The 25,058-nt window shown below is 41.6% G+C and overlaps 2 protein-coding genes across 4 annotated transcripts; one reads left to right on the top strand and one right to left on the bottom strand.

The window, feature by feature from the left end:
- Positions 1–2,136: 2,136 nt before the first annotated feature.
- On the top strand, positions 2,137–18,655 carry zmp:0000000926 (ataxin-1-like). Of its 3 annotated transcripts, none has more exons than XM_019271316.2 (4): positions 2,137–2,540; positions 11,468–11,644; positions 14,505–16,288; positions 16,559–18,655. In XM_019271316.2, the coding sequence occupies exons 3-4, from the start codon at positions 14,663–14,665 to the stop codon at positions 17,027–17,029; spliced, it is 2,097 nt and encodes a 698-aa protein (XP_019126861.1). In that variant the 5' UTR covers positions 2,137–2,540; positions 11,468–11,644; positions 14,505–14,662; the 3' UTR covers positions 17,030–18,655. The 3 variants fall into 3 exon arrangements, with proteins under 3 accessions (XP_019126861.1, XP_027133055.1, XP_010729981.1); XM_027277254.1 differs by lacking the exon at positions 11,468–11,644 and adding an exon at positions 3,838–3,892; XM_010731679.3 differs by lacking the exon at positions 11,468–11,644.
- Positions 18,508–23,805, bottom strand: irf10 (interferon regulatory factor 10). The gene is made up of 8 exons (XM_010731678.3): positions 23,338–23,805; positions 21,669–21,864; positions 21,212–21,288; positions 20,623–20,680; positions 20,136–20,231; positions 19,650–20,036; positions 19,316–19,434; positions 18,508–18,819 (listed from the first exon to the last, which is right to left on the bottom strand). Exons 1-8 carry the CDS (start codon positions 23,506–23,508, stop codon positions 18,715–18,717), a joined length of 1,209 nt encoding a protein of 402 aa, XP_010729980.1. The 5' UTR covers positions 23,509–23,805; the 3' UTR covers positions 18,508–18,714.
- Between the last annotated feature and the right edge of the window lie 1,253 nt (positions 23,806–25,058).

Raw genomic sequence — 25,058 nt, 5'->3', positions numbered from 1 at the left:
ACTCCTGGGTTTCAGTCAAACAGAAACTATCAAAAGATTAAGGTTGCTCAACATGAAATCACCGATGACCTTTGTCAAAATAACTTGATATATATATATAGATATATATATATATATATATATATATATATATATATATTCATTTCCCTGAAAATGTTCAGAGCCAAAATTGTTTAAGCACATACATCTTTACATCTGTTAAAGATGTTTTGTAGTGGCTCTAGACATGTAAAGCTTGCGTATGTGTCAATGACTCAAAACCTAAAGGTGGACATAATAGCTTACAATAGCTCCGAGTATTACTAAGCTCAGTAAAAGAAAATATGATCTATGAAAGCGCTGGTGCAGCTGTAATCATGACCGTGGCTTTTTTTGTTTGAGTGGCTTATCTTGTCTTTAGGTTTTAGAGTTCCCCGTCGGAGGCAGATCCAAGCACAAAAGCTAAGGAACTACAAATAAATATGATGAGATACAAGTTAATATAAATTATTTGAAACCATGTTACTTAGAGATGGATGTAACTTTTTAGGGCCCTTTTCCACAGAGGCCTACAATGAGCTTTTATCTCATTACATTTTAACACTGTTGGACTTTAAGCACTGTATTTATTTACTGTTAACAGAGTGTGAACATTTTTATTGGCCGTTCAGAGGCGCCTTCTTCTATTTTATTTTTTTCTGCTTGCCTGGTTGTTTGGAAGGCTTCATTTTCCACACTTGAATGGGGCTTGCTCTCTTCTGAATTGGTGATATTGATTTATGGTCCAAAGCTTGTAATGTACCCGCTGGACCTAGCAATGCATTATTTTTAACTAAAAATGATTATGTGTATGTAAGAGTTTGTGTGAGCATACGTATCTTATATTGATAAATTATTTATTTATACTTTTTGTGGCTTTTTTAGGCTTTTATGTAAGGGAGAGGTAAAGGCATACATGCAGCGAGAGAGAGCACAGAGCCCTGATTTATTTATTAACATTTTCCATGCTCAGGATTCCCAGGTTATGATTGACATGATAAGAAGGATTATAAAACAAATCAAAGACATTATTTTCATAGTGATAAATATGGATAATTGCTCAGTCCAGCAGTGATTGATTTCAGCTCCCCTAGACGTTGTACTGTAGAGCGACCCCAGTCATGCAAGCTGCTCACGTGACCTGGCCTGGCCTGACACTTACAGCTCTGGACCTGCGTCAAATGTTTTGCTCATGATGACAAAGCCGAAAAGAAAGAGGAAGTTCTCACCCGGGGCGGGGGGGTTTAAAGCATCAAAGTAAATGTTTGTCAGTGAGTTATAAACTTAACATCATGAGAGTTCATGTCAGTTCAGGCAAACCAGATGTAACTCTGATAAACATTTACATATAACACTAATAATACAGTCTTTTAATCTAGTATAAAACTATGTGTATGTTCAAAATGTAAGGACGGTTGTTTTTTTTTTAACTTTCATTTCTCAAAAACAGGCGGTGTTTATCCTACACAGTCCCAATGAGATAAAGGAAGCCTCCCTCAAGGGCTTATGCCAGGTCACATATGATGGGAACTGGGCCACAGAGTACAGTGAAGAGAGCATATGACTTATTGCTACATTACACAGGACATTCCCATACCTCCCAGTGGTTTCACAATAAAATGTGTGAGTGGTCTTTAGTGGTTTCATGCTTGAAAGAAAAGCACATGATGCCACCGCACGCAGATCATGACCAAGTGATTAAGCTAAAAGAAAACCGGTCTTTATGACTGTGATGAAAATTCTCAATGTATCACATTTGACCAGCTGGTGTTACACTTCACTTACCCTAACATGTCAATACGTAGTGATTATGTTTAGCTCTCTCACCTATAGCACTGTGTTCCCGGCAAGCACACCTTTCCTGTTATACCTGTGGGCTGCAATTGGCTGATGGGCTAAGAGGCTGAGGTGTTGCAGCAAATAGCACAAGCCGTGGGTTGGTCCATTCTGAGGCTCGAGGGAGGTTAATGAGTGAAGTGGCTGGGCTATCAGCCAGACATGAGCAGCAATGCTAAGGCTCCCACAATGAGCCTGACTGTATTACCACTGAGCTCCGTCTAATTATACACTCCCAGAGAGAGAGAGAGAGAGAGAGAGAGAGAGAGAGAGAGAGAGAGGCAGAGCATATTAGGCAGGGGAAAGAAAAAGTTATCAAGTGTCACTGTGTGTCAGAGAGACTTACTAAGAGGGATGAGTGTAGATTGAAGTTGTAAGGGTGAGATAGAAGGTGTGTGTCATTTAGAGTGAAAGGGGAGAGACAGAGGGAGGGGGTTGGAGAGATCAAGCAAGCTGAAGAGAGAAAGAGAGCGCACTCACAGGGAGATAGAGAGAGAGAGAGCAAAGAGGCGTTTAGAGAGTGAGAAGGAGGAGAGGCAGGAATAGGATGAAGGGAGGGGAGGCTGAGCAGTAGAGAAGAGGAAGAGATTCACAGTCTCAAAACTGGATATTCCTACGTGCCTGCTCTGCTGCCTGATCCAATGAGTAAACTCTCTGCTACCTGCTTCGCAAAGGCACCCGGCGAGGTATGTGACCACACCGCTTCCTCCTCAGAGTGTGTGCGTGCGTGTGTAGGAGAGAGAGAGTGCATGTGTGTTAACAACTTTGAATGAAGGGATAAACAGTGTGTGCTGGCTGCGCGTGTTTTGAATGCTCTGAGGAAATAGGTCTAAGAGTTACTGTAGATTCGTGTCATCCTTGAGTGTGTGTGAGTGTGAGCTGGGTTAATTATAGGGAGAAAATATGTCTGAAATGTGTGTGTGTGTGTGTGTGTGTGTGTGTGTGTGTGTGTGCGTGCGTGTATGTGAGAGAATAAGTGCGTGGTATACACTCACGTAAGTCAGCACCTGTGTGTGGGGGTGTTTGTGCGCGTGGAAGAAAATAAGAGAGAGTGTGAACAAGAGGGAGAGTGGGACTGAACAGAGACAAGGAGTGTGTGAGGAAGATAGTGATAGACAGACAAACAGAGTGTGAGAGGGGTGGAGGTCCATCACTCAGCTTGATGGCAGATCAGGACTTTCTCAGAATTAGAGCAGTGGGCTTAAATAGCCCTGGTCCAGAGATAGCCAGGGGCCCTGGAGGAGCACACTTAAACTGGGAGGGACGGATATGAGATTGGTGAGGGTGGGGTTAGTCGAGTCAGGGAAATTTTGGAAAGAGACAGAATGAGGGAGGAGGAGAGAGAAAATAGGAGGTGCAGATGTTGAGGGCAGGTCTGAGAAAGATTTTATGCAATCAAAGGGAGGGATGTGCAGGTGTGCAGGTGCATCACGCATTTGTAATCTAACTACTTATTCAACCAGTGTACAGGGTACATGAAAAAAAACTTTCTGTGCTTATTTTTCATTTTTAATTACAATTCCACTGGTTGGTCGAGGACTTTAAATGTTTTGTGTTTCCGCATCTCTCTGTTGGGAACACAGAGCTATGTTTGGGGTTCTGTTACTGACTCCACTCGAATCCCTTCTCATTTCTTTTCCATTCTCCGTGGAGAAATACTACGCCAGTGTGCACGATTATGATTTCTGTATGTCTATTTCTGCTACAGCAGGCGCTGTCCTTCTGCTGCAGTGATATCCCATATGCTGCATATAAGGAACATTTCACAGGTTCAAACAGTTCTCAGCTATAGATGTCTTTTTAAGCGAGACGTACAACATTTGTCCCTGCTGACTTAATTCACTTATTTCAATTATGAGGACGATTTGCCGGCGTGTACAGGAAGTCTTATGTCACAGAGAGACTGCTTCTAGAAAAGCTCGTTTTGAGTGGATAATTACAATGCCTGCCTCATATGCTATTAATGTTTTTTTTTTTTTTTAGTGTTTGCTGCTGCCATGTTGAAGTGAGGGCGATATGATGTATTAGTGAGGACAAGGTGAGGCTTTAGTTGTTGTCCGGCGGCTTGAAAATCCACATCTCCTGTGTTTAATATGTGTTTTTTATCATAACTTACTGACATAAAACCTGGAGCTTTATTTTATGACTCTGGCTAGACTAGAGAAGTGCCCTCATGAGTGATGTAAAGGTGACAAACAGAAACCACATTTATGTTTCTATATCTTTCGGGACACAGATATACTCACTCCATGTGACGAATGACAATTACAGCATGTTCTTCCATCCCCATGTTTCTTAGAGTACTGTCACCTGAAGTGCAGTGCAGGCCTCTTGTGTGAGAAGGTTGAGTGGCTGCTGGCCCTTTAAGAGGTCTATTTTTACAGAGGCACACTCAATGCATGGAGCGAGGCGCACAGAGGAGGCAGTGGCACACGGAGACTCTATCTGCTCTGCCTCACTTCTATGACTCCACACAACACATCCTATAGGACCACAACCTTGTGACTGGATGGCAGAGAGAGAGAGAGAGAGAGAGAGAGTTAAAAAAAACTTGTTCAGCCCACAGAGGAGCATGTGTTCTTTCAACGCAAGCTCAAACACGAAAATCATCCAAAAAAAAAATAAAAAGAAATTGGAAGTTACGAGGTTCGCACATGACAAGGAGAACCAGCCCTTTTCAAGTGGATCTCTCTGAAGTCTCGAAGTGATAATGAGTGGGAGCTCGCAATAAAGACACCCTTATGCACACTGTACACAAAATGTGCCAACATTCCCACATACTTGTTTTGATATGCAGATAGCTATGAAAGAAATCTGAAAACATTCATGCCCCCTTCTTACAAACACATAATACACTTTAGTTTACTTAACACCCACACACTCCTCGAAAGAAACTGCAACAAAATGAACACATTTCAGAACATTTTTACACAAACACACATCCGTGCACTTAATGGTGCGCATAGTGCTGTACACCCACGTAAAAAAAAAAAAAACTTATACATCCTCAATATCTGGACCTAAAATAAAATTCTCCTTATGCAATCTGCATGTTATATAATGCATGGCCTGTCATTATCACAGCGCTCCTTCACGCCCTGCTGTGCCTCTCCACCTACAGTACCACACAGACAGCCACACACACACACACACCATGCACCCTGTGTTGACAGTCATATACTCTACTCTAGCGCTCTCACCCACGTCGAGTGTGTGCTCTCATACAGCCAGCCAGATGAGTGAGAGGGAAAGACAGAGAGGAAGGCCAAGAGTAGGTGTGGCGAGGGGACTCAAAGTGAAAGAAAACTTAGAGAGTGTGCGTTCATACAGAGACCATGCATTTGCATGGTTATATATATATATGTGTGCTTTTTAGGAGTGTACGCTATATGTTTGCTCTGAGGAAATACCCGTCTTTCACCCACTGAAACAGTTTGTGGCTGCAGGTATTTGAGGCCCCATAATCCCACATCATTTGTGTTATCAGCCGTAGAAAATGAAGAAAATCAATCTTTACCAACTGGTTACTCTTCACTGTTTGAGAGAGAAGGGAAACACTCCAGTTCATTGTAGGATGTGTGACGGATAATCGCTCTCACCATCACTCCAGTCACACCTATGGGCAAATACAGACTTGCATGTTTCTGCAGGTCTCACACTAACAGAGGAAGGAAGGCAAACCCTGTGTCATTCTTGGGAGAGAAAAAAAAAAGAAGTGCAGCTCACGTGATTTTTAATTATTCTAAATGAATGAAAAAAATGAATTTGCCTCATTGCAGTTGCACAAATTTCTCTGAACATATATGCTGGTCATTTTTTCCGTGTTTATGCCATTATCAAATCAGTCAAGGGGACCGCTGTCGCTACTGTTCCCAGATCAGCACTCTCACAGTTGGAAGGGTATGGAATTGGCTTGGGAACTCAGCCGGAGAGCCAGTATGATGAATAATCCCAAACAGAGGCAGGTGTTTGACTACAGTTGACACCATGCCAGACTACTTTAAGGTGTCAGACACACCTGTCGTTCAGGGTGTACCATGAGAGGAAGGTGCAGGAAGTGCTATTTCATAGGATGCATACAAATCCACTTACGTGTGAAAGGGAAGGTCATGTGCGTGTATGTGTGCAAACGTGTATACAATCTGTCAGTTATCCGAGGCTTTTCTTCGCTGTTTGTGTTTGTACTGATCGTTTTCTTTGGCCCTGACTCGCTAACCCTTGTGCATGATCAAGCAGTATGTTCTCCTCCACCTCCTCCACACTTCATCTACAATTGGGGTCAATGACCTTTCAACCCTGCCTCCCACCACTTACACCCACAGTTTTTCAGCCAGGCTTGCCTCTTTGCCTGCTGGAGTCCATGCAAGTAAATCTGCTCCCGCGTATAGACAGACCCAGCACGCACAAACACAATATATTGCACAGTATCGGTTTTGGTATCACTGTACAGAAAGTGTAACATCTGAGACATCCTGTAGCCTATAGCATCAATAGTGTCCTGAAAGCCTGTCCTAAAGCTGTGTATTACCTTCCCTACCCTTGCAATGTTTTTTTTTTTTTTAATCCTGAGCAACATTGAAACCACTCAGCAAAACGGCTCCCTCTAATTTAATTTGACTTCTTTCTTCTTCTTCTTTTTTTTTTGATAATTATTAGCAGAGATTATGAAATAGCTGAGTGACAAAGGTTCTTTCTCAAGTGGGACTCTCCCTATTTTCATTTTGAAAACAAGCATTAAGCCCACTCAATCCTATTTCAATATCATTTGCAGCACTCTTTATAACAAACAGCATAAGCCATTTGTTGAGTAAATGGCTGTGACCGTGTGGCTGGGCAGCAGATTTGGTGTGGGAGGGGTTGAACAGCAATAGCAATAATGCCAGTGTATAGCAGCGTTGCCTTGAATACCAGCAGTGATAAAGGTATTCCAGACAGTATGAAGCCAGTCTAGACAGTCTCTCTGAAAATGAATGGCACTTGAGCTACCAGCAGGAGACCTGGCCATGCTCTCTCCATGGAGATGTCATCACTATGCTTACAGCTTGCTGACATTTTGCTGTTAAACTAGAAAACCAAACGAAACCCAGTTTGACTGACAATCACCAGGGGACAGTGCCAAAAACAACAAATCTTTGGAATGAAAAGTATCCCAACCGATTCTTTCACACACTTGTCCTCTCTTTCTCTTTCAAGCCGTTTCTCCCCCCCATCAGACTTTGTCTCAGTCGCTGAGTCGCTTACTCTTTTTTTCCCACTTCCTCCTCTCCTCCACCCTCAACCCCCCTCGTGAGCTACTGATCTCATAGCGTGAAAGTACTACTCACATCAAGGGCTCTGAGTTGGGCAAATCATGTCACAATCTAGTAAGAGGGAATGCTACCTGTGAGCCAGTGAAGCTGAGCATGTAAAAAGTTGCAAAACTAATTTATGAAATGTATGAAGAAAAAAAAAGAAAAAAAAAACAAGCTGCAAGAATGGAAACACAACAGCATGACTGTGCATCAGCAGTATGTGACATCACTGAAGTTGCATAAGAATTGTTCTCACCTAACCCATAGTGACACATTTGATGTTTGTTTCGTGCCTTTTTAGTGTGATGCATATGATGCCTGCGAATTGAAACCGAAGTTGTCTCTTTGTGGTTAAAAATATAGCTGTACAGATGCCGCATAAGAGGCATATTATCAGATTGAGGCTGTGGAAAAGTGCGAAAAATGAAACTCCCATCAGCAGACACTTAAATGTCAATGAATGACAACAACATAACACCCACTTCAGAAAATGTCAGCCGCAAGGTTTGCAGAATACCTGTTAACAGTTTGACTTGTTCCCTGCTGACCTCTGCATGCACACTTGTATGTGCAGTACATGACTGTGTATATTTACGGGAGCACTGCAGTAGTCTGCCATGGTCAGAGGAAGAGGAGAACAAGGTGGAGGAATTTTTGCTTCTGCTGACTGGCTGACCTGCATGTAATTAGTCAAGTCATATTTTTAACTGATATTGCGTAAAAGCCAGCTTAAGGAGCCATAGCTGCCCTATTTATACCCTAGGGGCTAATGGCCTGTACCACTACACAGGGGGATTTCCTCCCTAGAACTATACTAAGCCTGCCTTAGGCCGTACCAGTTAGGATTCACAGGGATTAACCCAGCAATACATTACAGGCGTCACCCTCTAGTCTGAATCACTCACACTGTCCTACTCTCTTCTCCTCTCAGGTCTTTTCATATATACTCTGTTTACAAATCTGCTTTTTAGAAGGTGGTGTATTCTGCTCTTTTTGCTGCACTTGTGGCACACTCTGTAGACTTGAATCTTAATCCGAAGCAGCAGATATTGCCATCAAACAGTGCCACAGGAAGGTCTTTGTCACGAGTGAACGCATTTGTAGAATCTTGTATTTACTTTTTAGATGCATGTTTATCTTTCAGCATACCCTGTGTGTGTGTGTTGGTGTTAATAGTAACTCCTGAGCCATAAACCCATCCTCATTGTGGTTGAGCCTGCTGCGGGCAGGGCTGCTGGCTCATCCTGTTGAAGAATGGGTCAGGGCCCTGAAGGCTGACCTGGCCTTTTGCCAAATAAGCTATTGCCCGTATCACCCTGTCCTTTCATCAGCTTAGCCCGGCTCAACGTGGAGTAAGCCACCACCACACAAGGCTTATAGTACTCCCCTCCTCCCCTATCTATCTATCTATCTATCTATCTATCTATCTATCTATCTATCTATCTATCTATCTATCTATCTATCTATCTATCTATCTATCTATCTGCTATGTCCTTTACCCCCCTTCCCCTCCACTCTCCTCTTCTCCTCCCCTCTGTTCAGATCTGTTACATTCAGCAACAAATTTCTGCTGCATCAGACTTCCATCATAGATCCCCCACTCAGCCTGAAACATGATCAGACACCCCATACGAGGCTACGCATGAGGAAGGGGAAAGAAAACAATGCAAAATTGCGTTTTAAATTTGTTTAAAAACATATATATATATATATAAATAAATATTAATATTAAAATTAAAAGATGGTCAGTGTTTGTCTCTTGAAGAGCGAATCCACTCTCTTAAATCTCACCTGTGGAAGTCTTTGACTCCTTTTGTTACGTTACACTTCTACCACTATCATTTGTTCGGTGTAGTCTGACTCATCTGACCTTTCTTGTCTAGGCCTGACCCTGTGTGTTTATGTGTGTGTGTGTGTGTGTGTGTGTGTGTGTGTGTGTGTGTGTGTGTGTGTGTGTGTGTGTGTGTGATGAACAGATTAAATAAGGCAATGCCATAGAGAGACAAAAACAGTGAGCATGAGAGAGAGAAGGAGTGCGCCAAATGTCTCGGTGGTGCCATAAATGATTGACAGCACAGTATGACTCCACTGTGTGTTTGTCTGTGTGTGTGTGTGTGTTCAATACTCTAAATATCAAAGTGTGTAACAGTCATTTCTGTATCTCTATATTGTAGTAAATACCCTTTGATGAATCCGGTCTTTGCTCTATTTTTCTGTCTTTCACTATGACTAGACTATTATGTCTAAATTTCTATGAAATACTGACAAGTGTTAAGATTTATGTAGAATTATATTCAAGATAGATTGCACAATTATATATTTTCATAATAAATTCTGAGGGCAGAGGTGTCAAAGATATTTAGAAGAAAGTAATTATTTTATTTTCTTACTTGTCTTCTTTTTATATTGTAATGATTTCTTGTCAGCTTCCGACCTTTAGTTATAATCCTGCTATTTAAAAAGATGTGTTCTTTATGTGGAAAGGTATCTTGTATAATTTGCTAGTTAAATTAAGTCACCTCTGACGCCTTATGAGCAATTGGTTTGTGTAATATAATAGAAATGTTTATTAAATACAACTTTATTTTTAAATAGAAATTATAAAGCATTTTAAAAGCAATTACAATAAAAAAAATAACAATTTTCATATTGGTATCTGTTTGAGCTTAACCCACAATGCTCTGAAATTTCAAAACATTTATCTTTTCTCTCTTGTTAAGTCTGATATGGAACAGACAGCACTCGCACCCACACAATCTGAGTGCACACCGTCTTCAGACAGCATTCACATAATAATAAAAGTAATCTTCTCCTAAATGTCAGAGTAGGCTTGTTTTTGGCAGTCGTCACCTCACTGTGAGAATGTTTCACTGTGGCCTTCAAGCTGATGTGTCTGCATACACCTCCATGTCTGATTAATTAACTTTCCATTAAGGTCTTCTTTCCTTTTATTTTTAATATATTATTATATATTCCAAGTCTATATATATATATATATTAGATAAATATTATAGATTAGATTTTTTCACAATTAACCACCAATCATAATTTGATTGCTTCATTAATTCCGACACCCCCCATGCTCCAATTTATGTTCTTGTTGCTGTATTTCATTTCTGTGCTGGTAATTTACATAAGCTTGTTTGAACTAAGGTTTGGCCCTATTTCTTTGACGAGTAGCAGACTGGGTTATTTGCATAACATTGCATTTTTAACCTTGTGCCTATTTATTATTTTGTAAAAGGTGTCTACACTGACAGGTTTCTGATTTTACTTGCCGTCAATGAACCACACTGCTCTCACAAAATTCACTCCTAATAAGCCTTACCAGCCATACCAACACACTTCACTTGCACTGGCTGAATCACTGAAGCAAATCATTCAGTGCTCTCCTGCAGTGCTCCTGTTAGCGTATGAGCCTCTGTGTGTGTTTGAGTGTGTTTGTGTGTATACACTCATATGAAGTCAAATCAAATTTATTCATAAAAGCTCTTTTAACAACAGGTTCATCACAAGCGCTTTGATGAGAACAAAGGACACAAAATCAGACGAAAACTACCGATAAACAAAAAGAACAAGAATAGTGTGTGTGTGTGTGTGTGTGTGTGTGTGTGTGTGTGCGCGCGCACACACCCGTGCATGTGTGTGTGTGTGTGTACTTGATGGATGTGAGGTTTAGTTTTGAGTCAGAGACAGCAGCAAATGCCTAAGTCTGAGAGTGTGTGTAGGATGAGCCTCCTACCACGTCCCTCCCTGTCTCTCATCAACTGTCTCTCTGCCTCCCCTCCATCCTTCCCTCTCTTTTATATGCCAACATGTCTTCATTTACCATTTATGTTGCCATTTTTAAAAAGTGCTCTTCAGAAATATGGAATAATGATTTGATTATTGATTGATTGATGACTTTTTTGTGGTAAAAGATGGATTTGACTTGTGAGACTTGTGTAGAAAGCAAACCATCAGACAGTACAAAGGCAACATATACCAGCCAGTATATAATCTGTATGTGCTCCATCCTTGTCTGTGTTCCCATATATATGTGTGTGTGTGTGTGTGTGTGTATGCATGTTTGTATCACTCACAGTGATTAAAGCAAGTGGGCGGCAGCAGCAACTGGTCTGCCTGTGTGGCTCTGCATAGCAGACATGTTTCTCACTGCTAGATATTACTCATTTCCTCAGCCCTTTGCACACACAAGCGCACACACGCACACATACAGACACACACACACTCACATACACACTAGACACAGAAACGGATAGCAGCCTCTCAGTTCTTTCCCTCAGTTTGGTGGGCTCACTGGTGTTATTTCATGCGTTCAGAGATCAGAGGCAGCGTGTAGCTGGAGGCTGCTGATATCTGCGGGTGTTGTAACTGGCGGTGGTGCTGTGGAGGAGCAGTGTAGAGCTCAGTTAGAGCTGAGGAGTGGGTTGACCCTCTGGGAGGACTGGAATATGAATGACTGCCAAAACTGGGACGTCTGCTCAGCCCGTACTAAGGTCAGTCTCACATTGTATCACAACAGCTATTAACTCTATCAACCTGTCTGCCTTCTCTAACTGCTCTTTTTGGGTTAAAAGCGCTGTTGTTGACTTCTTTCCTTTTGCAAGTAACAGCTGGATTATCAGTTTATTTTTGTTTCTTTGGATGTAAAATAGGAAAAAGTAGAGACTAATATTCTGTAGTTCTGTTTTTCTGAGGTTTGCAGTCATGAGTCTCGAGATATGTTTGACAGCTCTCCCGAGAAATGTGTGCACAGAAAAGGCGGGATGAGGTGGAGCGGTGCAAACAGATATGTCACTTTTTGACACTTACTTCAGATCACAATGAAGCATGTAAGCATTTTATTTTAAATTCAAACAACTGTTTTTTTATTATTATTTTTGATTATTTTTTTATGCAAAAAAAAAAAAAAACATTAAATAACTTTTTAGATAAATTGCATTTATGTTTGCAGAGCAGGTCAAAAGTGTTTAGTGCAGAGTATTTCACTGGGTGGAATTCATAACATCATTATGCCTCAGAGCTGTCGTTTTTCATATATTTAAATGCTATGACCACAGTAGCTTCTGCTAAACTCCAGCTCTGTATGCATGTCTGCACAGTGTAGGAGTATTCTGTTAGAAGACATTTCTCTGCAAACTCCTCCACATGCACAATTGTGTTCTTTGTTTTTTTTTTCTGTACTTTTTTGGCAAGTTTATATTAGGTCTATTTTGACAACCTTTTTCATAAGGCCTGTCGAAATGTGAAATGTCAGCATCTCTTTTTTTTTTTATTTCATAAAACCTGGATTCAAGTTACTGTGCAGCCAAAGTAAAGTAGAGTTCTTAAGTACAAAAGCTAAACCGAATACTGTGCAATACTGTGTGCAACATGAACATTTATTTTGAAATGATCTTATAATTACTGTTATTGTTTTTTAAATTGAGGAAAAAAAATCATAATAGAAAAAATGACTGGTTGATGTTTTTTTTTAATTGTAAAAAATAAATTGCTTTACTGTGCAGGTACAGATGCTATGTTACTTTTATGACATTAACTTATTGTCACATTTAGTAGATTGATAGATCGTCAGAATTAATTTAGTTAAAAAAAACATTATTCTAGCAAAACTACTGATACTAAACCACACGTTTTTTTTGGATTACGTATGGAATGATCGCTAATTGTTTTTGTGGTCTGAAAGCTTTTTTATCTCAAACGTATCAATTTTCATCAGCCTTAAAGGTCAGTGTGTTTTTACAGCCCACAGAAGGCCATGTTATCTTTCAGCTGAACTAAAAATATATCACTTTAATTAGACTCATAAGCTCTGCATCATAAAAGGAAAATGTTCACAGACATAATAGTTGTCCGTCATAAACATTTCCAGTGTTCTACTCCATCACCCCCGTCCTGTCAGCGTCTGGGACAATGAATCCCCCTCCTCTCTCCTCGCCGCCCAGTTTTCAGCTTTCCACTCAGATGCACAAACAGCTTGCTCCACTCTAACACTTATTCTGTTTTTGGACCAAGTCACTTGATGAGCAACAGTTTACCACCTCTCCATGGAGTATCCCCATCTAACCTCTATAACTGACTGGATGTGTGTGTGTGTGTGTGTGTGTGTGTGTGTGTGTGTGTGTGTGTGTGTGGACACAGTTGCCATGGTGACAGTGGGGTGGATGGTGTGACGGCAGGGAGTTGGTAGGCTGTTGAGACAGACATGCGGGTGAGTGCGGGGCTGAGTGGCAGCTTGGAGCTGTGGCGTTGTGGCGGCGGCAGCGGCAATGGGAGCAACAATTGTGGTGGTGGTGGTGGTGGTGGTGGAGGGAACAGCTGGCGAGACAACCATCACTTCAAAAGAGCTCATTTAATACGTTTGGAGAAGAATTAGTAGAGCTCCCCCGCACTTCTCACTGAATGAAACAAGGCTGCAAAATCTCTGACACATTCGAGGACTCGAACACAAACACACACGCACACAAAGACCTAAACAAATAAACACATTCACACATTTTTCCCAGGAAAAAAAAAAAGAAAAAAGTTACACATTCACACAAACATGGCATACATGAATGCACACACACACACACACACACACACACACACAAACAGTCACACATATTTCCCCACACTCCTGCTGCGACGCATAATTAATACGCAAAGACACATATCCTGTATCCACAACAACTGGTGGTAATATCAACAGTGCTTCTGTCAGCTTTTGGGTGGGTGGTGACCAGCTTTGCCTATCACTGGGGGAGTAAGTACAGCCGCCTGAGGGAGTATTTGTGTGTCTGTAGCTGTCCGTTTATATATGTGCATGTGTGTGTGTGTCTGAAAAAGAAAGGGGGGGTTAGTAGTAAGCTTATATAGAATAACAGAGAACACCCGAGGGTGTCGTGGGGGTGGTTCATGAAAGTGGTACAAAAACATATCTACATATCCCAATCATCCCCTGAGAGTCACAGATGAAAACCCGCCTGCTGTGAGTGCTCTGTGTGTATGTGTGTGTGCTTTTTTACACACACATACTGCTCTGCCTCTGAACTTCATTGGCTACAAAATGTATTTTTAGCCAACATGTGGGAGTAATGTGTTTGAATGAAACGAGTAAGTTGGGTAGTTTCAGTCCCACCGCAGTGCACATAGGTAATGACTAATTAGTGACAGCTATCAGAACGCTAAGAGTTTTCAAAGTAGTTTAAATGATCTCTATCTGTCTGTTTGCATACCTGAGACCGACAGCTACAACTGATGGCAGGACTTGACAGATTATCCTTTTTTCGATGTTCACACTTAATCTCTCTTCTCTCTCTCTCTGTCCTCTCCCTCCTTTATCTCTGTTGCTGTCCTCATTCACCCTCTCTCTAGGTGAGCGGTGCTTCAGTACAAAAGAACCAACAGTGATCTGACAGTGATGCTGTGTAGCAGCCTTCCCCTCTGTCTGCCCCCCTCGTTTTCCCGTGAGGCCCATGTGACCTAGCCTACACCCACACACAGGGGGCCCCCACTGCCGCTGGAGCCCACCCATGAATCCCAGCCCCGACCGTGGCAAAGAGTGCCTCCCTCCCAAGAAGAGGGAGTCTCGGCAAGGATCGACAGAACACCACGTCCCCCTGGGAGAGTTTAAACCCCCTGTGCCACTCCGGAGTCGGTCCATCACAGGGGGAGGGGAGGGAGGCAGGGAGGCCAGCGACAGGGACCGAGCTCTGATTAACCCAAACCCCCATCTTCTACATACTCCACCACCCCTTCCTGCTCCAGCACCAGCCCTCCCCCTGCCCCTACCATGGCACCTGAGCTACTCTCCCTCTGTCTCTCTCCCCCTTTTCCCGGGGCAGGTCGGAGAGAGGAGAAGCTCAGGTTCTCCTGCCTGGAGAGATGATCCCCTCCCCTCACCCCTGCACCACCACTCCAGGTGGCTTAGAGGGGAAGGTACCCTCTCCTTGCCACCTTCTCCATCTTCCTCCTCCGCTTCCTCCTTTAAGACTCCCTTCCCAGCCGACTCTCGAGAGATGTGGTCCTACATTAACAGCGGCCGGCGGGATAACAGCTCTTCTCTCTTCTCCCCGCCATACTTGTTTAGCCAGCACTCTCTCTACCCTCAAGATCCAAGCTTAGTTGAGGCCAGACATAGGTACCTGGGCAAAAGGCCCAACGGCCTGGATGGGCCAGGCAGCAGGACTGCCTCAACTTCCAGGCCTCTGCTCACAGGAGAATATGGAAATGATAGCAGCAGAACTAGGCTGGATGTCAGTCCACACAGCTCCCATACCAATGGCGGACGGAGACAGCAGGAAGATTTAACATCCCGCATCCATTCTGGCGGGCCATTTTTGTCAGACTCTCATGCTCAGGAGGGCCCTGAGCCACATTCCTCACTGCAGGACAGACATCCGCATGGGCTAGTCAAGACCAGCTCCAATTTACTCTCCACCAGTCCCCATCCCCTGGGACTAGTACCCAGGGCAGGTAGAGGGGGACTACTGGACCCTCTAGGGCCTACACCAGCTGAGGCCCAGATCTACTACTCGTTGGGATCAGTGTGCCACCCCAGTCCTCAGGCCCAGGCCTACCCGCTCTATAGCCCCTCAGGAACACCTCAGTTCAACCTGCACAGGGAGCCAGGCCCCAGGCAGCACAATCTAAGGAATTCACCACACTCACCCCTGGGTCTCCCTAACAGCCATGACAGGTCACAAAGAGACCGAGAAAGAGACAGAGACAGAGACCAAGAAAGAGACAGAGAAAAAGTCCCACAGAGGGACAGGGAGCGAAGTAAAGACAAGGACAAAGAGAAGCACCTACAACATGACAAAGACCAAGAAAGAGACAGTGAGCGCGAGAGACGACGGGACAGAGAAAGAGACAGAGGGAGAGAGTTATCTCCTTCCCATCTTCACACCTCGCCCCCAGCCCTTCACTCCCATTCATCTCCCCCGGCGCTCCTACCTCACTTCACCAAGGGTTCTTTGATCGAGTTGGCCAGTGGGCGGTTGAAGAGGGTGGAGGAGCTGCGGACCGAGGACTTCCTGAGGAGCGCAGACACCTCGCCTGAGTTCCACCTCAGCACCTGCACCGTTCTTCAGATTTCCCCCAGCAGTGCACAGGGCTTCAGCCACCTGCAGGTCCACCTCACAGACCTCAACACTCAGGTCAGTGTTCTCATCGGATATATATGCTTCACAATTGAGTAACATTTATCTATATTAAAGCATGATTAGAAATAATTGAATGAATAACTGCATGACGAGCTAAGCTTTAGTGCTAATCAGTCACAGTTTAAGCTGGTGTTGCTTTGATCTTCCCAGATGAACAGTTCAGAAAGTGTCATTTCATTTACACGTGTTACACATTACACATCCAAGTCAGCTTAAAGTGAGACCTCTTGGTTAAGTGTACAACAATGTTGTGGTTTTGTGTAGGAGTTACTGAAGGTCTTGGTGGAGTATCCGTTCTTTGTCCAGGACCGAGGCTGGTCTTCTTGCAGTCCCCAGAAAACCTCACAGCTGTATGGCCTGTCCTGCCGCCAGCTCATGGAGGGGGATGTCTGCCTGGCTCTTACTCCCACACCCACCCAAACCCACCGGACGCACACGCGTACCGGCTCCAGGACCCATCGCACACACGTCTCCTCCAGGGTAGCGGGAGAGTCCAGCAGCTCAAACAGGGAAGAGATGCCACCACCACCTCCTCCTCCCCCTCTTCCACACCACCACCCACCTCCAACACCACCGGCCCCTCCACGCACTCTGGCTGCAGAGCCTCCCGTTCAGGAGCAGCCACGTCCGCGCAAACGACGTTGGTCTGCCCCAGACACCCTTCCTTCGACTGGAACTGATGCGCCTAGCCTCCTGGATTTACCTCATGGCTCTAAGCTAATGAAGTGGCAGTAGAAACTTGGAAATGCATACATATATGTGCATACTTACACACATGCATAAGCACATACACACCCTCCTTGTCTCTGTTGCACCCACCAAGACAAACAATGGAGAGACCTCAAGGCAGGGTTGCAGGGAAGGAATTAAAAAAAAAATATTAAAAAACTATAAAAAAAAAACACAATTTACGGGTGTCCACACTGCTGCCCAAAATATTAACTCCATCCACCCTATTCTAGCCCATGTTGCACCCATCCTTTCCTTTCCTTTCCTCAACTTTACTTAGCACAGCCCTGAAAGGAGCAGCAGCTGAAGGATCTCTGGATGGCTCCTTACAGACACACTGAAGACATTTAGTGAGACAATCAAGCACTTGTCTGTGTTCACTCTGTTTTTGTAATGGTTGTCCCACACACCTACTTACTGACAGTGTTTTCTGCAGGGTATCGATTTTCAATCAGTGTTATGGAAGTAAACGCTATTGAAGAAGTGCAGATATATATGAACAAAAGTTGACTATATATATTACATTACAGATGTTATATACAGTAAATATGCTAAACAGATTTAATGCAATCTCTCTGTCAATTTTGCAAAGCATTTCAGTTTTTTTTATTATTTTCTTGCTTCTGAGCCGATGTCTACCTGTCGGCCTGGGCAGGCAAGGTGAATGTATAAGCAACTCTTCGCCTTTTTTATTCTCATCACCGGGAGTCATTTCAAACAATTGTTCGTCAAGGCATTACCCTCCAATATGTTCTTAACATTATCTCTGAGAAAGGGAGAACACTAATGAAAAATGCGTAACAGACAATCCCACCCACACAGACAGGTCTGTGCCACATCGCCTCGACACTCATGGTGTTTTTCCATTAAAAACTGAATGATGGAAAGAGTAAAAAGTGCAGTACGGCTGAAGAGTAATGGTGCTAATAACACGTTGGAACATGATGCTTTGTGAATACTCTTGACCCCTGTGTACTGTACGCTTCTGTTCCCATCTCATTTTTTACGTACTGTATATGTTTGAAGGCAGGGAAAATGATGAAAGTATTTTAAACTCAGATACGGGTATCTCCTCTGATTCAGCACACTCTCTCACTTTAGTTTTTTTTTTATTATAATTTTATTTTATTTTATTTTCAAAAAGAAAACCTTACTTGTTGATTTTTCTTTTTAAATGTTATAGCTACAAAAATGTATATTTTTAAAAATTGTGAATCTGTTAAATGATGTTCGCTAGAAATAAAGGAAAAAAAGCTTTATAGATTTAATTAAATGTGTGAATTTATTCTCTGCATGTGTTGGAAATCTAATGCATACGCTGACTATGAGGTTAACAAAAATGCAGGCTTTTTTTTTTTTTTACATTAAAAGTGTATTATCAGCATGTTTTATTTTACAAGATGCTGGCTTTAAGAGGAACTAATAACTTTTGCCAGTTTAGCTGTATAGTGGACGGAAAAAAATCAGAATACGGTAAAAACAAATAAAGGTGATTACTTTTGTTTTATTCATTGTAAATAGGGCTATAATGCAGCATCTCCATTGTTTTCCCAACATATATACATCTCCACTGACGGTGTTTTTTACTCTGCTCTTCTTTCATCATAATGACAAAAAAAGAATGAAGCTTCAGTAGTCCACCATTATATTGTTCACGGCTACCCTTGTGCAGGGTATTGTTCTTCGTCTGACTACATCTTCTCTCCTTCTGTGCTGGAGGTGAGAACTGGCCGTTTCTCCTCAGTCTCTCCCAAGTTGAACCTCTGCAGCAGTTCCACCGCAAACAAGGGCACCACCTGGCCATCAGGACACAGTGTTATACACAATCAGCATGCTTATGAGGACCTCTACTGGTGGGTGATAATGCTACCACTACACTCCAACTTACAGGGAGCACTCCATGCCTAGATTGTTATACACAGAGCTGATAAACTGTTCAGTGTGTAATTATTATTACATACAACTTTGCAAGTCAAAGCTCATGGTGCATTTGAAGAATTAACACAATATTATAATTATTTTAAGTGAGAATAAAAATCAGAATAACTGTAATTTCATCCTCAGAAGATAGACAGGGAGTTTGCCCAGGGCGCAAATGTGGCCAGAACCGGCGCTGTTTATTAGTGATGAACTGAAAATCTTTATTTCAAAACTGAATCTCTGATTTACGGGCAAACAAATATAAAATCAAGTGAAATATTACATCTATATCTACAACCAAGATCGACACATTCACAATACATGTGTAAAAGATGTAAGTTGAACAATTCTTTGCTCATTCTTTTCACCCACCTGCGCCATGACCAGCTTTCTGGTTTTAGGTACGTTGGGGTCTGGATACTCCTCTCCAAAGCAGAGCTCAATCTTATAAGAAGGTGTAGCGCCCTTCCCCTGTAAACAGCTCTGCAGCTCTGTACACAAACATTTCAGATTTGATCATATGAACAAGAAGCCTCTTTGCATAGAGCAATCATGTGACATTTATAGTGCTGTATAGTATCCTAAACAATCTGTCTCTCTTTGAATAAATCAGATTTTGTTCCAGATATATTTTAGTGACTTTATAGTAGTTGTTATTGCATTTTATTTTCCCCGTTCTAATTAAAGTATGCCTGCACTGTCTTACCGTTAAGAAATGCAGGTATATCAAGAAGTTTGAAGGTCTTTTCTCGCTCCAGTTTGTTGGGCCGGTCAGTGTGTTGGGCCATGGGACCGCTCCAGTACACCCTGCCCTGGCAGAATCGCTTGATAAACACCCCATCTGGGGCCACCCATAATAGCACACCCCTCTCCAGATGACAAAGAAGGCGGTTCATTGCCTCAGCCATGCATGTCGGCAGGGATACGGAGCTTGGGGAAGGGAAGGAGAGCTGCTCGGCCGTACAGGGCCCGTAGATACGTTCATTTCCCAGGGGGACACAGCCCTGCATGATGAAGCACCCATCAGGGCTCCTGGTGGTCACTTTCATCACCCTCTGGCCCTGGTACAACAACGTCACCTGCATACGAAGTTCTGTACACACAAAATGCAATTTGTGTTCCATACACTGGAAAGGTCAATGACATGTTCAGTCGGTTTTGTTTTTGTACATAATCCCGTGAACCTTCCTACCTGATATAGTAAGTGTAGGGCTGATGAAGGTTATAGGAGGAGTTTGCGGTTTTTGTCCTATCAGCTCACAATACATGTGCTCCCTCATCAGATCATCTAAAGAAGAAACATTATACAATAAGTACTTTCTCAGTATTGCATGAATATTTCTCTGGTTCACCCAGGTACCAATAGCTTGTCTACAAGTTTAAGACATAATCTGTCATTATCTAAACTATAAAATCTAACAAAGATTAAAGGTTCACAAACAAAAAAAACACCAACAAACACGACTGAGTCTACAGCCGTGTCAGCGATTCTTTGAGGGTGTCCTGGCACACAGAGGTGCTTTGAGCTAAATGCTAATGTCAGCATTACAGCTGAACCTGATGGGAATGACATTAGTATATAGTTAGTAAACCGAATATTGGACATTGGACACAAAATTCATGTTTCATTTCATGTTCCTCCATAACCAATCTACCAATCAGTTTATGTATGTCCTTACCAGTCAACGGTTTTCTTTCTTCTTTACTCACTTGAAATGATTCCTTTTGAGAATGAAGCTACAAAAAACAGAAACCAGCATCACATATACATAGCATGAGGTTTATAGGTCATCAATGTCAAATTAATGAAACAAATATTATTGTATTTTTCAGCTGAAGAACACATAGTTGTTCATTGAAATGTGGCAGCTCACAAAAATGCTTTCACTGATAAAAAGTCACTCGAAACAATTAAATAACCAAGCATGATCAAACTCCTTTTAAGTATGATTTAAAAAAATGTTTGTCTGCAATGATTCAGTCTCATTGCATCATAAAGGTCTTTACCAACCCTCTTCACTGGGATAGTTTCATTTGAAAACAAAACTTGAGAAAAATCTGATTTTCATCCCTGATTTTACTGTAACTATTATTATTACAACTACGAAAAAAAGAAAAAGAAAAACTATGAAATAATAAGGCCTATTTATAAGAAACTGGTTGCACTTTTTTCATGCATGAAGTGACTGAAGTCACCTCTCTTGGGCAATAGTGGCCACTGTAAAAGCAGTGTATACTCCACTGTCAAGTATTCAACAAGTGTGTTACCTGTTTGTCTGGAAAACCAGTGCTCTTCGGAGACCTCTTAGCCTGGATGATCACTTGATCCTTTGTCTGTGGAGGCTCTGAGGAGAGCAACAAGTGGGAACAAAAATGAGAGCAGATAAAAGACTCAAAAAGGACTTTTTATTACTGAAAACAAACAAACTCTTATGAACTAAGAGGACACCACTGATCAACAACCATCCATGCATCCATACATTTTCTGTAATCATCTATCATTATCAGGGTCATGGGGGCTGGAGCCTATCCCAGCTGGCATTGGGCAATAGGCAGAGTACATCCTGGACAAGTCACCAGTTCATCACAGGGCTGACACATAGAGACCGACAACCCAATCTTGCGCTCACATTCATACCTACGGGCAATTTAGCATCACCAATGAACCTATTAACTGCATGTCTTTGGTTCTGATATAATCAATAAGAGCAGCTGTTGTATTCACCTGCTGGCCTGGCTGAGACATTGTCGTGATGGATAAGGTAGACTTTATAAGGTTCTGTGATGTCCAGCTGATTGCGTTCAGGGACCTCCTGGAAATCTGTGCTCTTGTTGAGTGCACAGCGAAGACGGGTCTTCCACATGGTGGGGTCTGCTTTATCCCTCCCCTCCCTGTATTTGCCTTTGTACACAGCCCAGGCCTGGATGTGAAGATTGAAATGTTAGATGCTTATGCATAAATAAATATATATATTTAAAAAACAACAAAAAACTATTAACTATTGATTAAACACATTGGATTTCAACACAATATTTTGTAGCTTTTAATTGATTGAGCAGTGCCATTTGATTAATGGAATAATGTATGTTTTTCTGTTATTCATTTCCTTTAATTAAATCAATCTTGTAAAAGCAGCAAACTGAATGTCACACTGAAATAAATTAATGAGTGTGCATTAACTTCTGTGAACTTAAAAAAAGAAAATAAATACCACGTACTTCAGACAGGGATTGTTTAGTTATTGGATTTAAGTGCTGTTGTTTTTTAGTTAATTAATTCAGTAATGAAGAGTTTTCAGGGTTTTCAGGTTTCATTCCACATGTACAGTACCACACAGTCTACAGCTTTTACTGTAATGTAAATAGCTTTATTCACATCATGATTAGTGATGAGTCATGCTTTTGTCATCTGGTGACTAACAAATAAAAAGCATGGGGGTTGAATTGGATATCTATCTTTAGGTTAGTACTGTTCCAGATGTGTTCCTTCAGTTATAAAACGGTGTGTGATGAAAAGAGAAAAAAGTTATTTACATTAACTTCAAGTGAAATTAATTGATTGTATAAGACATTTCACTGAATACTCAACAGAAAGGCTCCTGACTGCATTTACCTTTATTCACTTATTGATTAATTCAGTCTTGCCTGCCTCCTAATGACTAGTAAAAAAGATCTTAGAAAGTGACACTGACTTTATTTTCATTGCACAAGAAGTGAAAAGGGATTATTTTGCCAGTTCTCCTCACAGGTTAAAAAAAAGATTTTTTCTGGGACCAGTATCGAACACTTATGCAACCCAACCTTGCAACAGAGCATTGAAAAAAAAAAAGAGGTAACTCAGTCATCTGAATGTGTTTTATATCTTTTTACATCATTCCAGCAGACTACCTACAATTCACTTCAGACTTTTGATAAAATAATGATGACAAATCAAGATTTTATGGACGCAGAAAGGTGTATTTTGCTTGGGATACTAATTGAATTATGTAAATGTGTATGAAACAGGTTTGTGTGTTGGCTATTTGAAACCACTGACACAGAAGTGATCAGGATTAAAAGGACATTTGAGTAACTCTGAGCTGCACAGTAATACCTTACACTGCGAACTGACTAGATCTTTACACTGGCCCAATATGTTAGAAGTTAGTAACTAAAATATGTTTAGTATGATTTTTTTTATCAGTCTATTTATAAACCTGTTAAAGGCCTTGTATAAATATATTTAGACATTAAAGGAAATACTGGATCTGACTACAACTGACTTCAAGGATCAATTTCTTTAACATAAATAACATCAATTCAAACAACATGCTGAAACTGTATGTGACCACAACTGAATTCACAAATATCCACATTACATGTTTTAAATTATGAAACAGACTGAGAGTGTTGACCTTGAAGAGAGCTGCATCCGCCGTCTGTTTGTAGTCCTTCTTGGCTGCGTGTTTCCAGGGGATCCTGAACATAGTTTTGTCCTCATCTTCCCAGCACAGTCCTTCATATTTACCACTCTCGATCTGAGCTATGAGCCACTCTTTCATGTGCATCTTAACCCCTGTTTCCATCTTCAAACACAAACTGTGTCACAGCCTAAAAGAACCAACAAAACGCTCCACACGTCTACATGTGCACAAAGCCGTCCGAGTAGTTTTAATCACGTCACTCCACCTTGCAAACAAATTAATTTTTATTCTGATGCAGCTCAAGCGGCTAAGATTTAATTGAATTCACAATACTGTTACAGTATAACTTGATAATGTGATGAAACTTATAAAAGTTAAAGAAAAAACAGACCTCACCGACAACTTAAATGCAGAAGTCCTGCCTAAAGTGCGCTCTTAAGAGCGAAAGTGAAAGTCTTGAGATCATTTTCGGTTTCTTCCTCTTGTTGAGTTGTAGCGAAAGCTTAATCATTTCCAAGTAAGGTGCAAGAGGGAGGGTGATTAAAGAGTAACAGGATTACAGATAGGTGTTAGACTGTGTCGAAAGAAAGAAAACATACATGATTTTGTTTGTCCATTTTGAATGTGTTGCTGCCAGAAGGCAACATAAAGCATGATTTCACCCTTAATTATATAGCACTGATCACACAGCTCAGCCAACTAAATGTTCCTTATAATGTTGAGAGAAGATTAAATCAATAAAAGTAGACGAAGAAGATGACTGTGTAAAGACAGATCTCATTTATAGTCCACAGAACTGCTCCCAGACGTTTTCTTAATTGGAAAATTCATTAACCCACATAGGAATGAGCATGTGGGCAACCAGTACACTTCGAAAATCACACAGCACACCCCCACACACACACAGACATACACATGCCTGCTGTAGGAATCATAACGAAACGTACTGTGAAAATGAAAGTATGTGGGTGTAAGTTTTTTTCTCTCTCTCATGGACTCCCTCTCCTTCTTTCATGGTTCAATATGCTGCTACAAGTTTCTTCAGATCAGGTAATAAGACTGAGAGGGTCCACAATATAAATCCAAAGTTCAGATCGATAAGAAATACGTTTAAAAAGGGCTCATGTATTACATAACACACTGTATACACACAGACATTATAGTTTCCCCCAGCAGGTGGCGGTGTTACTGCATATTCCAACACAATAATTTTATCTGTGTACTCAAGACAGAACATGTTAGAAAATCAATCAAATTAACATGTGGGATGGAGGAGGATGCAAATGATCCAGGGCTCCAAGTGCCACTAACGATCAGTTAGAGAACAGTTGAGTCACTGGTAGTGCTGCTCTTGGTGAGAGTTGCTTTATATTCAGGGATATTTCAGGTGGTGGAAAACAGTATGCCAAAAGCTTGTTTCATAACACCTTGCAAGTGGTGTTGGTTGGTGTTAAATGCACCAAGTGACAAGAAGAACAGAAAAAAAAATCCAAGATAAAATCCAATATAGCAGAAATGTACAAGTATCGTACTTCTGGTGGTTGACATGCAATCAGAGAAATGTGGATTTATTGTAATTTCAAAGACTGTGTGTGATTTATTTCAGTATGCTGTAATTTTGCTTATCTGTAAGTAAACAAGGTGAGAAAATATTAGAATTAAAAAAAACAAAAAACAAAGATTGATTGGATTTATTCCATGCTTTTGCAGTG

The sequence above is a fragment of the Larimichthys crocea genome, unplaced genomic scaffold (genome assembly GCF_000972845.2).
Source record: "Larimichthys crocea isolate SSNF unplaced genomic scaffold, L_crocea_2.0 scaffold97, whole genome shotgun sequence".
Lineage (NCBI taxonomy): Eukaryota > Metazoa > Chordata > Actinopteri > Sciaenidae > Larimichthys > Larimichthys crocea.
The sequence above is the reverse complement of the archived record's forward strand: the minus strand, read 5'-3'. Positions and strand labels throughout refer to the sequence as shown.